Source organism: Xyrauchen texanus, chromosome 12 (assembly GCF_025860055.1).
Source record: "Xyrauchen texanus isolate HMW12.3.18 chromosome 12, RBS_HiC_50CHRs, whole genome shotgun sequence".
In the NCBI taxonomy this organism is placed as follows: domain Eukaryota; kingdom Metazoa; phylum Chordata; class Actinopteri; order Cypriniformes; family Catostomidae; genus Xyrauchen; species Xyrauchen texanus.
Window position 1 is genome coordinate 22,926,849 of NC_068287.1, and position 16,807 is coordinate 22,943,655.

Below are 16,807 nucleotides of genomic sequence, written 5' to 3' on the forward strand. Positions count from 1 at the left end.
CTATAAAGCTTTTTATAGAACTCTGAACAATATTCAGCAATCTCTTTTGGGTCATCAGAGACAGAATGACCTATTCTCAACTGATGAATAATGTTTTTGGATAGAGATTTTTTTTAAGACATTACTATTATACTTTCTAAAAAACTTTTTCAATGTTTCAAATGTAAACAATTCATATTGTTTACCATAAATGTGTTCTGCTTCGGCTTTAGTCCAAAAGATTTTAATCTATTTCTTAATCTGAAATAACTATATCATGTTTCAGTATTGAACTATTGAGTTTTGTAATTTATTTTATGTAATTTATCAGAAGGTATTGGCAATAAATCAATATTAATTTGTATCGCTTTGTGATCAGTAAGAGGGGTAGATAAAACAGTAACACTTAAGTGAGATCTATTCTATTGTTTAGACCTTGAATAGACCTTTAGACCAGGTAAAGATTGTGTTATGAGGATGCTTAACTCTCCAGGCGTCAGTTAAATTAAATCTCTAACATTTTAAATTTTACAGAGTCCTACTCGCTTTTCTGAAACGAGACAGCCTCGATGACGTATGCGGCCAACACATGCGACCTCCGGTGGAGCCTTGAAACGAGAACCTTTGCAGTTTTTTTTTTTTTTTTTTGCCGTTCTTTGCAGTAGCGATCATTCACGCATAGAGTCGCTGTCTCACTGAACCTACAGTTGAGCTGCGTTTTTCGAGCAAGATGTGAGCAATGACCTCTGACGCTTTGTTTACGTGGAAGGGACTCTTTTTCCTGCTTCCGGGTTTTTAATTCTCCAGTTCAGTTGAGTTTTAAAGAGATGGCTACGGTACCGGCCCAGTCTCTGAGGGTTTCAGAAATTAAAGACCCTACCGTTTTATTTGAAAGGTACAGTACCGATGAGATTCGCGTTGTCGAGAGGAAAGTGCGGGGAGAGATAGAGCAGAAGAAGGAGGAACTTCGACAGATGGTTGGTGAACGATACCGGGATCTGATCGATGCTGCTGACACGATCGGTGAGATGAGACAGTGCTCAGAAAGTGTCGTTCGGTCCATTCAGGACATGTATCAGTACTGCCATAAACTGAAGCAGGGGAAACACACCCCTCAGGCCAGTTGCAAAGCAGAGGTAGGATCTTATGCTTGGTTGACTGTCTTTATACAAGTGCAAACCTTTACCTTTAAAAGTTCTGAGTATGACTGATTTGAATGGTTTTAAAGGGATAGTTCACCCAAAATTAAAATTATTTCATTATTTATTCAACCTCGTATTGTTCCAACCCCATATGACTTTCTATCTTTCTGCATGACAGAAGAGATGTTAGGCAGAATATTAGCCTCAGTCGCAATTCACTTCCATTGCATCTTTTCTTTACATACAATGAATGTGAATGGTGACTGAAGCTCTCAGACTATAACATCCTACCTAACATCTCCTTTTGTGTACCACAGATAAAGAAAATCCTGTGAGTTTGGAATAACACAAGAATTATTTAAGTATGACAACATATTCATGTTTGGGTGAACTATCCATTTTCAGACAATTGTTTTATCAAATTACGTTATGTGACAGTTTCGGGCTGTGTCTCAAAACTGCCTATGATGCTTAAAGGTGTTGTCTAGGAGGCCAGTTCACAAGGTATTGAGACATTTATAGTGTCAAGTAATTCAGTGACTTCTATATGATGTGTATTTATTCCCAGCAGGGTCAGAAACAGTCCCAGGATAAATTCTACACAATGGCATCACAGATAAAGCTACTTCTGGAAATTCCTGAGCGGATCTGGAGCGCCATGGAGTCCTCACAGTACCTGCAAGCCACACAGCTCTACCTGATGTGCTGTCACCTTCACAGACAGTTACACTTGGAGGGAGGAGGACATCAGTACAGCCCCGTACTCTCTCGCTTCCCCGTCCTGGTGCGGCAGGTAGCAGCTGCTGGTCACTTCAGGTACGTTCGATTCCAATGATTTTCTGATGCACCTTGTGCTTTTGTTTTGATCTTTTCAAGAGCTTTCCATCTTTATGTCTAGGTCTACAATCTTATTGGACAGCAAAACTGTACTGCGTGGCAGAGCAGTGTCTGATCAGGCGATCGCTGAAGCGCTGGTCTCCACCATGCTCCTGGAGGACAGCTCTCCTCGCCAGGCACTTGCTGATTTCCTGCTGGCTAGAAAAGCATCCATTCAGCAACTGCTAAATCAGCCTCAGCATGGTTTGTTTTCAATACAAAGCTGTCCTTTGGTTCATTTTATGAATATAAATCCAAACTCAAAATGTATCTAAATGAATACAGCAGACATGCATGCAGTTCCTTTTGGCTTATGACATACAAGAGCTTGTACTATTATATTGTTATTGACTGATAGACTCAAAACCAAAAATAAAACATTTATTCTTAGTTGATCTGAATACATAATTGCATTTGCACTTCATTGTTGTTTTTGTAATGTCATTCTTCTCTTAGGTGCTGGTGTTAAAGCACAGGTTTGTTCTTTGGTGGAGCTGCTGGTCACCACTCTGTTCCAGGCTTACGCTGTGTTTTATGTTCCTACGGAGGGCCAAATGTCCGATACTGGTTTGGGCTGTGGCCTACTTTTCACCACCTTGGAAAATGTAACCTCCACGACATCCACTGGTGAGATAGTGGATTGATGTTAAAATAGTAATGCTTAAAAGAACAAATTCCTCATTTTTGCCTTGACAGAAATGCATGCACTGATATAATATTTAGTGGTTGACTAATATGTTTTAATGGCAGATACCGATCTAGAGAGCTGGATGGCTGATATGTAAAATACAATTTAATGAAAGGGAAAAAAAGATATGCTCAAAACTGCGTAAAATAAATGAGCAACACTTTAGAATAAGGTTGTATTTTTGTAAAGGGATAGTTCACCCAAAAAAACCTCATCATTTACTCATCCTCATGCCATCCCAGATGTTTATGACATTCTGTCTTCTCCTAAATACAAACTAAGATTTTTAGAAAAATATCTTAGCTCTGTAGGTCCATACAATGCAAGTGAATTGGGACTAAAACTTTGAAGCTCCAAAAAGCACATAAAGACAGCATAAAAGTAATCATAATACTCCAGTGGTTTTAATCTTTCTCTTCTGAAGCGATCCTATATATATATATATTTATTTCAGTGTAAATCCTAACATTGGAGTGTCTAGATATGATCATGATTTCAAGCTCAATTACATTTCCTAGTGCTTGACCCATGCACAGAGTGCTAGTTGGAGCTATAATAAGAGTAATCAAGCTTGAAATAATGATCACCAAGGAGACCGCTGATCTCAAGATTTCTAGTAAATATTGAGTTATATTTTGGTCTGTTCTTATCCCAAAAAAAAAATTGGATCACTTTAGAAGACATGGGTTAAACCACTGGATTCTAATGGATTACTTTAGTGCTGCATATATGTGCTTTTTTTAGCTTAAAAGTTTTAGTCACCATTCACTTGCATTGTTTGGACCTACAGAGCTGAAATATACTTCTAAAAATATTTGTTCGTGTTCTGCAGAAGAAAGAAGACTTACACATCTGGGATGGCATGAGGGTGAGTAAATGAGACAATATTTTACACAATATTTTCTCCATATTCAATACAAAAATATAATCAGAACTGAAAAGGATGTCAGTACATTTTGGAACTGATACTCAGTGGAATGAATGCTTCTGTAATCGGTTAATCAAGCATAGTTATCACTCCAAACGTTAGCAAAATATCGGTTGATGATTCAACTCTTCCAAATATCCATAGCATTGTATGTTTAGATTTTCTTTCTAATTGAAGAATATCTTCAATGTCTTCAATTAGAAGTCATGTAATAACAAGAAGGGTTTTGTGATTTTGTGCTCCAGGGAAAGAGAAGACGGTTCTAGACATGGAGATGAGCACAGGCAGCTGGTTTAAACACCTCCCTCCTTCAGTGATGAACTTCCAGCCTGCTCTTCGGACACTAGCACAACCTATACAGAGGGAGCAGCTCAGAGACACACTGCAGCAGTGGATTGATACGTATGTGTCATCCTTAAATGGACAGGACTCCCAAAAATGAAATTCTGTCAGCATTTACTCACCTTCATATTTGTATCCCCCCAATTCATATGACTTTATTTCTTCCATGGAATACAAAAGGTGATGTATTTTATGAAAGAAAGATGGAGTGTAAGTGAATGGTGACTGTCTAAAATCTCCATTTGTGTGCCACAGATAAATTCATAATTAAATTCATTTTTCACCCATAAATTAGTTTTGAATTTTAGAATTTCTCGCATCATTTATTTTAAATACTGATTTTTCTTTTAATAGCTGTAAGGAGGATATCCGCAGTGGAGTTAACAGCCTGCTGGTCTATGTCAAGAGTCTGAAGGGTCTAGCAGCAATCAGAGATACTGTGTGCGAGCTGCTCAGTAGTGAATTCATCAGCCAGCACTGGAGCACAGTGTGCCAGTGCCTCCTCGAGCGACCTCTTGCCCTGTGGGATGACCTTTTACAGCAACTCTTCCTCCAACGACTCCAGGTACTCACAAGAAATTCAACCAGTTTAACTAGTCTGATAGGTAAGCAATGTGTGAGTTTGTCTTACAAGATGGCGAGATAAACATCTTATTTACATTTATTAATTTGGCTGCAGGGTTTGGGAGGGTTACTTTTTAAATGTATTCCACTACAGATTACAGAAAACATGCTGTAAAATATAATTTGTAGCATATTCCGTTAGATTACTCAAGCTCATTAACGTATTCTAAATACTTTGGATTACTTCTTCAGCACTGGTAGATTTTTTTTTTCACTTGGTTTGACTATAAAAACTCAAAATACAAAGACATTCTCTGAAAAACATAAATATCTTATGCAGTGTTGCTTTTCAAACAAGATAAAACAAATTGATCTTGTTTTAAGGATTTTTAGATATTATTTTACAGAAAAACATTTTTTAAAAAATTCACCAAGAATAAGATTTTTGCCCTAATATCAAAGGTCTTACTACAGAAAAATAAATAAAATGTATGATCTAATGTGGGTTGTCTTGATAAAAACAAATATGATCGTGCCTAGTAACATGTGCATGTAAAATGGCTAGAAATAGCATTTAAGCTTAGCATAAAGCTGACAATATACACAAGGTTTATTTCTGTTGCTTCTGCTCCAAACTTATTTTAAACTTATTTCTCTGTCTGCTTGTAGGAATGTAACACATCATAAGAAAGTGTTTCACCGCTGTTCAAATGCACTTTGGATCGCATCATTTATATGTATAAATGTTTTCCATCTGAAAGTGCTAAATATTAAATGGAACAAAAGACAATAAAATGCAAAGTAATCTCATCAGTAATCAAACTGATTTTTGAATGTAACTGTATTCTGATTAGGAAACGATTAAAATTGTAACTGTAGTGAAATCGAGTTACTAATATTTTGCATTTTAAATGCATAATCTATTCCCTTACTCCCCAGCCCTGTTTGGCAGATACATTTAGTCAAATTTACTTGCAGTGCATTCAAGGTATACATTTTATCAGTGTGTGTTCCCTGGTAGAGGTGGGAGGAAAACATTTGTATCACAATATTTTTCCTCAAAGTACTGTAAAGGATAATTATTTTTAGGTTACTTAAACACATGGTTCGATTGTTTGGACCAAACCCAAGTTCATTTCCTCCCTATATCCTGCTGCCCACGCTGGTCTGTGTTCACTTCATATTAAATGGGTCCTAACCGTGGTCCGATTACATTATCGATCTGAGTATAATCAGCAGCTGTTTACCGCTGTAACTAGATAACAACTTGAGAAGACGTCACTGTGTTAAGTCGTTTTAAAGTTTGTCTCTTTGGATTTACCATGAAAACTTGCCCTGCACAAAACAACACTTGTGTTTATATTCCACAGAATGTGCAATGATGTGATGAATATTAGTGTTTGTCTGCCGCGAACTTGCGGATGCATTGCAAGTGATGTGAAGAATGTGAACTGCTCTCTGAAGTCAATGTATTTGAACTAGGGCTGTCAATTTAACGCTTTAATTCAGTGCGATTAATTTTATTACAAATAACGCGTAAAAAAAAATGAACGCAATTAACCGCAATGCCCCCGGATTGTAATAAGGAAGATTCCTGAGAAATGCCAAGAGGGCAGTAAGTGAAACTTCAGCTGTATTTGCAACACACAGTTTATACAGTGAAGAAAACAACCATCCAGCAGACCGAACAACACAAACATGCGTTACGTTCTTGCATTCAAAATATTTGATGGAGCGCAAATTCGAACTAAGGGATCTCTATATGTGTTGTAATTATTAAACTATATTTAATTTGACACAGTGACCTAAAAATGTTATGTTTATGACGCAACGTACCCGAGACGCTGCACAAGCATGTCTGACGCAAGTGTAAATTGACGGGTTCTTAAACAAGCCCTCATAATAAATCTCCAACGGATTGACAAAATCACTTGTGAAATGGATTGCTGTGAACTGTATGCTAATGATTGACTTATGTTCAATAATATGGTAGTAAACAATACATTGTATTCTAAACCCGCTTTTTGTATTGTCTTATCAATGATTGACTCTTCTGCCACAAGAATGTTATGCATTATAATTATCTGAATATATATATATATATATATATAATTTTTTTAATATTTAAAGATAACTATGTATAATTATTTAATCATTATATATAAAATTATTGTTATATGAGGGGCTTCCTCAGCAAATATTTATATATGCGATTAATCGCGATTAATTAATCGGGACATCATGTAATTAATTAGATAAAAAATTGCAGTCGATTGACAGCCCTAATTTGGACACAAGAAAGTATGAGAAATGCATTCCCATAATAATTGCGATCGCAAGCCTGCAAAGACACAAATTATACATCATTACAAGCAGTTCAATTCTGCGATTTGGTATGATTGTGTTCATATCAGCAGCGAACCGTACTGAAGTTCACATGAACCGTACCACAGACCACCTTTTCAAGCAGACCCGGGTGCAGTTTGTGTGTGCGCACCTGAGTTCAGAAAACAGCATTCACATTATCCAAACTTTGACGTAATTTGTCCCCGGGTACGCACCAAACGTGCTAGTGTGAAAGCACCCTTAGTTAAAGCAAGTGTGTGAGAAGACTATGCATATTACTAGGTCAACAAAAACTTAAATATTTCTATTTGATCCAAATGCAAACTAAGAACCTGTTAAGAATATAAGTCTTTAACTTGTATGATGTTTTGCCAGATTTTATGTGAATGATAAACAAGCTGCACCAAGGTATGCCTATGCTACTTGACATGCCTATGCTACTTCTACGGCTCTACGATAATGTAAAGCACCAAAGTCCACTGAACTTAAATGAGAAACAAGTGAGTTAAAGTTTAGGACCCACTTTATTTTTGGTCTCTTTAATTACTATGTACTTAAGCATTTGAAACAATGTACTTATTCTGCACATGTTGCATTGTACTTACATTTAAAGTACCTGCATTTAATTACATCTGTAGTTACACTGTTAAACTTACCCCTTACCTTAAACCCTAACTCTTACCCCTAACCCTGCTCCTAAATGTGAATCTTGTGGGAATTTTGCTGAAAAACATCTATTGCTTGTATTTTAATGCTAGTACATAGTAGTTAAAGACACCATATATAATGTGGGACCAAAGCTTGCAGTATATAACAGTTTCATTAAACATAAACAATCATAATATTATTGTATTGCCACTCTGCTGATTCCCTCGCCTATTCACTGGGAATCGAGCACATGAACTTTGCATTGCTGATGCCATGCTCCACTCGATTGCTTGTAACCGCTTTACTTCATTACTTTTTATCCCTTTCTCTTTCTAGGCAGTCACACAGGAGGGCACACAAGGGATCTCCAGCAGCTCCAGACAGCTCTTGTCATCGGCGCTGCGGGATCTACAAAGCCAGACATGCACTGGAAGTTTCAGCAGAGGGGCGCAGTACGAGAGCGATGTCGCTGCTTTCCTATGGTCCGAGTCGCAAGGGGATCTCCTTAGCGATGCAGCTTGGGTGAGTGTATCCCAACGAAACCCCCAGCAGAAGAGCGGCCTGTCCATGAAGACCCAGGCCCTCACCCCGTGTGTCCAAATGTTCTGCTCCAGCCTGGACTCCAAGCTCAAAGCCAAACTAGATGATCTTCAGCACTACTTGCCCTCTGAAAATAACAAGGAGACATCAGACATTGTCCCAGTAGCAACTACATCCCCTATTAACCGCTTTAAGGATGCTGGAGCAGTGGAGGACATTCTTCGAGACCACTGCCTGGAGTGCGTTAGGGACATCCTTGGCAATGTGCGCTCTGAGCTCGCTAATGCCCAGGATAAGTCCAAGAGCACCAGCGAGTTAAGTGCAGTACTTTTTATGGCGAGACTGTGCCAGTCAATGGGGGAGTTGTGCCTCAGTCTGAAACAATGCATCCTGGGGAAGCAGGGGGGTATGGATCCTGTGAACAGAGGCACACCGCGACAGGGCAAGAAGTTGGGCAAAGGTAGCGCAGCAAAGACAGCAGAGGTCAGCCCAGCACAAGTTAAGTGGTGCCATCTGAAAGATGAACTTCTATCTTGCAGCATGGAGGCCTACGGTATATGGAGCTCTGCACTCACCAAGGTAAGGCCATTAAGACTCTTATTTAAGAGTTCTGGTTGGCTAAAAACATGTATTACACATATAGAAAGTAACACATATTACATAATGGGCAGAGTTGGGTAAGTCACTTAAAAATAGTAAGCCACAACAAATTACTAATTAGTTACAGTGCATCCGGAAAGTATTCACAGCGCTTCACTTTTTCCACATTTTGTTATGTTACAGTCATATTCCAAAATGTATTAAATTCCTTATTTTCCTCAAAATTCTACAAACAATACCCCATAATGACAATGAGAAAAAGGTTTGTTTGAAATCTGTGCAAATTTATTAAAAAAAAAAAAAAAAAATCACATGTACATAAGTATTCACAGCCTTTGCCATGACACTCAAAATTGAGCTCTGGTGAGTTCTGTTTCCACTGATCATCCTTGAGATGTTTCTACAACTTGATTGGAGTCACCTGTGGTAAATTCAGTTGATTGGACATGATTTGGAAAGGCAAACACAAGTCTATATAAGGTCCCACAGTTAACAGTTTGTGCATGTCAGAGCACAAACCAAGCCATGAAGTCCAAGGAATTGTCTGTAGTCCTCTGCAACAGGATTTTATCGAGGCACAGATCTGGGGAAGGGTACAGAAACATTTCTGCAGCATTGAATGTCCCAATGAGCACTGTGGCCTCCATCATCCATAAATGGAAGTTTGGACCCACCAGGAATCTTCATAGAGCTGGCCACCCGGCCAAACTGAACAATCGGGGGAGAAGGGCCTTAGTCAGGGAGATGATCAAGAAACCGATGGTCACTCTGACAGACCTCCAGCGTTTCTCTGTGGAGAGAGGAGAACCTTCCAGAAGAACAACCATCTCTGCAGCACTCCACCAATCAGGCCTGTATGGTAGAGTGGTCAGATGGAAGCCACTAATCAATAAAAGGCACTTGACGGTCTCTCAGACCATGAGAAACAAAAGATTGAACTCTTTGGCCTGAATGGCAAGTGTCATGTCTGGAGGAAACCAGGCACCGCTCATCACCTGTCCAATACCATCCCTACAGTGAAGCATGGTGGTGGCAGCATCATGCTGTGGGGATGTTTTTCAGTGGCAGGAACTGGGAGACTAATCAGGATCAAGGGAAAGATGAATGCAGCAATGTACAGAGACATCCTTGATGAAAATCTGCTCCAGAGCGCTCTGGACCTCAGACTGGGGTGAAGGTTCATCTTCCAACAGAAAAACGACTCAAAGCACACTGCCAAGATAACAAAGGAGTGGTTACGGGACAACTCTGTGAATGTTCTTGAGTGGCCCAGCCAGAGCCCAGACTTGAACCCGATTGAACATCTCTGGAGAGATCTGAAAATGGCTGTGCACTGACGCTCATCATCCAACCTGATGGAGCTTGAGAGGTCCTGCAAAGAAGAATGGGAGAAACTTCCCAACAATTGGTGTGCCAAGCTTGTAGCATCATACACAAAAAGACTTGAGGCTGTAATTGGTGCCAAAGGTGCTTCAACAAAGTATTGAGCAAAGGCTGTGAATACTTATGTACATGTGATTTTTGTATGGCAGATGTGTATGGCATTCTTTCTTCTGCTGAACACAAATGAAAACATATTTAGAAGAATATCTCAGCTTTGTAGGTCCATACAATGTAAGTAAATGTTGGTTAGAACTTTAAAGCTACAAAAAGCACATAAAGGAAGCATTAAAGTAATCCATAAGACTCAGTGGTTAAATCAATGTCTTCAGAAGAAACATAATATGTGTGGGTGAGAAACAGGTAAATATTTAATAAAAGTTTTTATTCTATAGCTCCACTTTCACATCTTAAATGGTGGAATTATTTGAGGCACCTTTCACCCATTGTGAGCCAGGGATGGGATGGCACAATTCTGGGCACCTTTCTCCCATTGCGATCTTGCGTACTCTGTGCAGGGGCAATCGATCAGGTACCCTGTCATTCCTCCCCAGAGAGCATTGCCGCCCTAGGTGCCTGCCTATATCGCCTATGCCAGGATCCACTACTGAATGATTACACTACTTTTTTGTGTCTAAAAAGTAATTGGATTACAGTAACTAATTAATTTTTATTTGAATTACACCCAACACTGTTCATGGGAAATGGATGATAGTTCACCTAAAAATGAAAAATCTATCATAATTTACTTACCCTCTTGTTGTTCCAAACCTGTATGACTTTTCAAGGAACAAAAAAAGAAGTTGTTAGGCAGTGTGTTTCTCAGTCACTATTCACTTTCATTGCATCTGTTTTCCATACAATGAAAGTGAATGGTGATTGAGGCTGTCATTCTGTCTAATAAAATCTCCTATTGCGTTCCACAGAAGAGAGAAAGTCATATGAGTTTGGAACGACGCGAGGGTGAGTAAATGATGACAGAATTTTCATTTTAGGGTGAATTATCCCTGGATGCAGACTTTGTGAAATAAATCTGATGTTTATAGTTCAATGGGATTTAGGGTGAGGCTTACAAGTGTACAAGGTTTGTCTAAAAAAGTATTAATTAATTTTTAGGCACTTGTAGGCAGCTTTGCTACAACTCTACATGCAGGAACAGCTGGCTCCATTCTGGGCACTGCAACAAATTGGGAGGAGCTTGAGATACCAGAAGAGACTGAGTCAGGAAATAATATAATGTCTAAAATACGCCTCCCTGTACAGGTAACAGCTAAATTTGTCCTGTTTTTATCACTTATAAATACTTTTATGTAGTTTGGGCTGCAAATGTTTTGTGATATTGCATGGTAACATAAACTAAAATGTTGATATTGTTTAATGAATAGTGAGAATATAACCATATTAATACAAAAAAAATGAATGACTAAAATTGTCCTTTTTCTTCTCTCTACAGCCCTCGTGGTATGTTCAATCCTTACTCTTCCATCTGTGCCTTGAGGTCAATAGGGTCGGAGGTCATGCATTACCAAAGGTCACTCTGTTGGACATCTTGCGGGGATGTCTAGGCATGGTGGTGAGTGAGTACGAAAAACTCACTTGGGACACACAAAGCAAGGTGAGGGAAAAGGTCAAAATCTCTCTTACACATTCTTACCTGTTGCTCTTTATTAAAAATTAAATCAAATCAAAATATTATTAACTACAGTCTTGACTAACACAAATATGTGTAGTTTTAAAGCTTAGAATCTCTTAACAATGCATGACCATTATGACCAAAACGTTTGATAAGTTATGTATACTTTTGCTCTGTACATATTATTGTAATCGGTTAAAACATCAAACTGATCAAATAGCCATGTGTCATATAGCGTTGGAAAGCACTTAAAAAGTAGAATACAACCAGTCTATTTGTTTTACTCACAGACAAAAAATATAGCGATTAATAGCCAAGTACATATAATTGACATACATAATACATTTAAACTGGTTGCTTAAAAGGCGCATTTTCACTTACATCTTCTAAAAAAATAAACAGAACATAAAATATACCCTTACTTACAGTAGGTTATTATCTTTAAAACGAGCCCACACACAAAGTAATCGGATGCATACATCATTAGATAATCCACACAAAGTGGCAAAAAAAAAAAAAAAAAAAAAAGTTAGCTTTCCTAGATCAGATGACTTCGTCGGAAATGGTGTAGTATGTTGTTTAGCGTTGTGGAATGCTAAACTAATCTTATTAGGATTCAGATCACTGAAACCAGAGGTAGAAGTCATCCAAATATGGCCAGAGAGGATTGTTCACTCTAATTACAAATGGCCACCAGAAGATGGCGCCAAGAACACGACAGACTCGATGGCTCAAATGAAACTGAATGGAACTGAAAGAGATCTTGTCACTCATGCCTGCATACTTTGGAGAGAGAGCATACCTTTAGTCATTGTGTTTGGATGTGTAATTAGTTCTTATGTACAATTATGTTTTTTATTTTTTTCAGAGACTTTTGGTCACTTATAGACATTTTTTACACTACGATAAATTATATTTGTAATGCTATAACTTTTGATTGCTTTGTTGATTCAACACAACATTTTCTCAGTTATATTTTATATTATTGGGAAGAGTTACCTTATTTACACCTATCATGTCAAATCAGAAAAATAAGGGAAAAAATGTTTTTTGTGATTTTAATTTGTTTTATATTTTTTGTGTTTTTTTTATTTTATTTTTTTCATCTCTTATGCTGAGAGTCTCCGAATGCATCAGAATTTATTTCATAAAAAAAAAAAAAAAGAAATCTATTTAAATTCAATTTAAAAATTATGCCAAACAGTTGACCCTTTGTTTTTGTTTTTATTTTTATAAGCCTTTAATTTTGTGCATGCCACTGCAACAGGACATTTTTAAAAACACCCTCGGAGCTTAAAGGGTTAAACAAATTCTTTCCCTCACTTTTTTTCTCCCTGTCTGTCTCCAGGATGCAGCTCTGCCCATGACCCAAAACAGAGCTTTGCAGCTACTTTTTGACCTTCGGTATCTCAATGCCACTTTAGGGGCCCGCCTTGAAGAGGGCAGGAGCTCCCGCTCACAGCAAGACCCAAGGTAAACTGTAAACACAAGAACAGTCTGCAATAATATGAAAGAATAAGCATGCCCAGCATACATGTTATACTTTTCCTTTATTCCTGGTGTTTTGCTAAAGGATCCAGCAGGTTTGTGACTCCCTAGAAAGTCACATAGACCCTTTTGACTTGGATGTCTTCACGCCACATCTCAACAGCAACCTTAACCGACTCTCACAGAGGACCTCTGTAAGTACTACCATTTATACGTCTTCAGCTAACCCTTAAACAACCTGAGGTTTAATTGGCTCATTCAATGTGCCAGTTCTCATGTGATTTAGATTTCCATATTACCCTGTTGTCATGGCTGTCACCTTTTATCAGTTGAACACATTTTTTTGTCTTGGGTGAATTCTGATAATCATCTCATGTCCTTTCTAGGTGCTTTTAGGGTTGTTAACTGGCACAGAGAAGCAGTTTACCTCTAGGACCAACAATATCAACTCTCAGGAACCATACAACATACTTCCTTTAGCTAGCAGCCAGATCCGGTGAATATAAAGTTCTTACCATTTACACAGTTTTACTTTAGTCGCTCCAACCTAAACTGTGCATTTGAACTATCATAACAGAAACAAAATAATACATTTCTTTTTTTATTTAGAATATTACAAATAATATGAGAAGACTGTGTCTGTATACAAATACATATACATATTGGAATATACATATTGGAAGTTTGGAATAATTTAAAAATTTTGCTCTTATGGAAATAAATTGGTACTTTTATTCACCAAAATAAAATTCAAATGCTCACAATGTATAGTCAGGACATTAATAACATGAAAAATAACTGTTATAATTTGAAAAAATATTCAGAACTTCTTAAACTACTTCAAAGAGTTCTCATCAAAAAATCATCCATGTGCAGCAATGACAGCTTTGCAGATTCTTGGCATTCCAGCTGTCAGTTTGTCCAGATCCTCAGGTGACATTTCACCCCACACTTCCTGTAACACTTGCCGTAGATGTGGCTGTCTTATCAGGCACTTCTCACACACCTTACAGTCTAGCTGATCCCACAAAAGCTCAATGGGGTTAAGATCCATAACACTGTTTTCCAAATATCTGTTGTCCAATGTCTGTGTTTCTTTGCCCACTCTAACCTTTTCTTTTTGTTTTTCTCTTTCAAAAGTGTCTTTTTCTTTGCAATTCTTCCCATAAGGCCTGCACCCCCAACTCTTTACTGTTGTACATGAAACTGGTGTTGAGCAGGTAGAATTCAATGAAGATGTCAGCTGAGGACATGTGAAGCATCTATTTCTCAAACTAGAGATTCTGATGTACTTTCCTCTTGTTTAGTTGTACATTTGGCCTTCCACATCTCTTTCTGTTCTTGTTAGAGCCAGTTGTCCTTTGACTTTGAAGACTGTAGTGTACTAAACAAGCATTGTATAGCCTTTCTAGAGAAAGCAGTTTCTTTTATACCATTTTTGACCCAATATTGACATTAAGACATGCCAGTCTATTGCATACTGTGACAACTCCGAAACAAACACAAAGACAATGTTAAGCTTCATTTTGCAGTGTTTGATATAATGGCAAGTGATTTTCTAGTACCAAATATGCAATTTAGCATTATTACTCAAGGATAAGGTGTTGGTGTGATGGCTGCTGGAAATGAGGCCTGTCTAGATTTGATCAAAAATAACTTTTTTTTCAAATTGTGATGGTGTTGTTTTTACATTATTAATGTCCTGACTATACTTTGTGATCAGATGAATTCCACTTTGGTGAATTAAAGTACCAATTTCCTTCCAAAACAGCAAAATCTGTACATTATTACAAACTTTTGGCCTCCAGTGTAAATCTATGTTAAAGGTGAATATAGTGCAAGTGTAATATATCAAAAGTGTGATGTGTATGAGGTAGGATTATTAAGTGTCCATGACAGATGTATGTTATTGTATGTATTGTATTTTACAAGATTATAAAAATATATTTATGTAAGTAACATTTGAGTTTCATAACACTTTTTACTAACCTATTTTGAATTCTTTACTGCAAGGTTTGGCTTGCTGCCTTTGAGTATGACAAACTCACGGAAAGCCAAAACAGCCACACATGGAGCAGATATAACTAGACCACTGGTAAGATGGTTAATCATTTTGGTTTGTGTATACTACCTAAATACCTCTACTGGTATGTTTACAAGAAAAGTAAACCATTGACTTCTCATGTTTATAGAAGAATAGATCAGATGTGTTTTGTTTTGTCACCATGGTTTGCAAATAAGTGACTTTTCTACCAATGCTCACAGTTTTACGAGACCTAGTAGAAGAGCTGCAGGATCTGAAGGTGAAGGGTGATGTCATGTTGTTGTGTAGTGCTGTTGCATATTGTTTGCAGTGAGCTTGCAATGCATAGTTTTGCAGTTACAAAACTTAATTCACTGATGGCATCAGCTGATATGCTTTGTGAGTGCAACCAATTGCATAGTAGTTAGATATATTCTGTATATTTAGCAGTGTTTGAGCATTTATTAAGCAGTAACTTACTGTTAGCATCTTCAAACAGAATATTTTGAACTTAATACTATAATACAAGAAAATAAAGACCATGTAGAATGTACCAAATATCTCCAGCGACTGGCCAGAAAACTGCATGTAAATCTGTACATCAGTGCTTTGGCTCTTACTATGTAAACAACTATTCAAAGCTCTGTACCCAATTTATCTGTTGTGGTGTCACAACATAATGAGATGCAAATCAGTTTATAAGGCAATCTCTAAATGCTTTTCTGTGGATTTGTTTTTATTCTTCGATCCTTTTAGGTGGCTCCCTCCTCTGTTTCTGTTCCAGTGGACAGCTTCCGCCCAGGAAATATTTTCAGGCAGTTAGCCGATCAAGAAGAGGAATCTGCAGCCCCCTCTCTCTTTAAATTAGGCTGGCTTTCTGGCATGGCCAAATAACCTTTTATTGTAAAGCTTTTTTTTTTTTTTTTAAACATACATATAGTAGTCTGTAAAATAATATATAAATGTAATAAAAATACTTTTTGAAAGGTAAAAATGAGTCCTGTATTGTGTGTTTTTCATAAAATCCATTGAATTTCATGATATACCAGTAAGTAGAAATTGCAATGCAAAACATATCAAAGAGAAAACGTGGTTGAAAATTAAACCTATTTATCATAACCTTTTTTGTATTTTTTACTAATTTTACTTTAACTTTACCTTACCCATATATACAGTTATAGGCACTTGTGTAACATGTTGAATAGTGAGGATTTCTTCAAAAACAATGCCATAAATATTTTTCATTTATCAATTAACGTCATACAAAGTCAAGTAAACATAAAAAATATAAATCATTATTTGATGTGACCACCTTTGTCTCCAAACAGAACCAGTTCTCCTAGGTACACCTGGATACAGTTTTTATTGGTTGTTGGCAGATAGGATTTTTCAAGATTCTTGAATTTGCCACAGTTCTTCTATTTATTTAGGCTGTCTACATTGCTTCTGTCTCTTCTTGTAATCCCAGAGTGACTCAGTATTCAATGAGGGGCTCTGTGGGGGCTATGACATCTGTTGCAGAGATCCATGTTTTTCTATTATATTTGCAAAAGGGATGTTTGGGAGTCTAAAATGGTTATTTCTTATAAACACAGTAAAGCTGAAGATATAAATAACCCTAAGGCAAAAA

At 37.4% G+C, this 16,807-nt stretch overlaps 1 protein-coding gene across 2 annotated transcripts; it reads left to right on the plus strand.

The window, feature by feature from the left end:
- The first annotated feature begins 774 nt into the window (after positions 1–774).
- On the plus strand, positions 775–16,151 carry cog1 (component of oligomeric golgi complex 1). 2 transcript variants are annotated; one of them, XM_052140000.1, is made up of 14 exons: positions 775–1,115; positions 1,690–1,937; positions 2,020–2,201; positions 2,454–2,624; positions 3,859–4,015; positions 4,310–4,520; positions 7,850–8,632; positions 11,150–11,296; positions 11,487–11,648; positions 13,015–13,139; positions 13,240–13,348; positions 13,541–13,650; positions 15,168–15,249; positions 15,934–16,151. In XM_052140000.1, exons 1-14 carry the CDS (start codon positions 807–809, stop codon positions 16,069–16,071), a joined length of 2,934 nt encoding a protein of 977 aa, XP_051995960.1. In that variant the 5' UTR covers positions 775–806; the 3' UTR covers positions 16,072–16,151. The 2 variants fall into 2 exon arrangements, with proteins under 2 accessions (XP_051995960.1, XP_051995961.1); XM_052140001.1 differs by having other exon boundaries at positions 1,693–1,937; positions 15,934–16,150.
- The last annotated feature ends 656 nt before the right edge of the window (positions 16,152–16,807 follow it).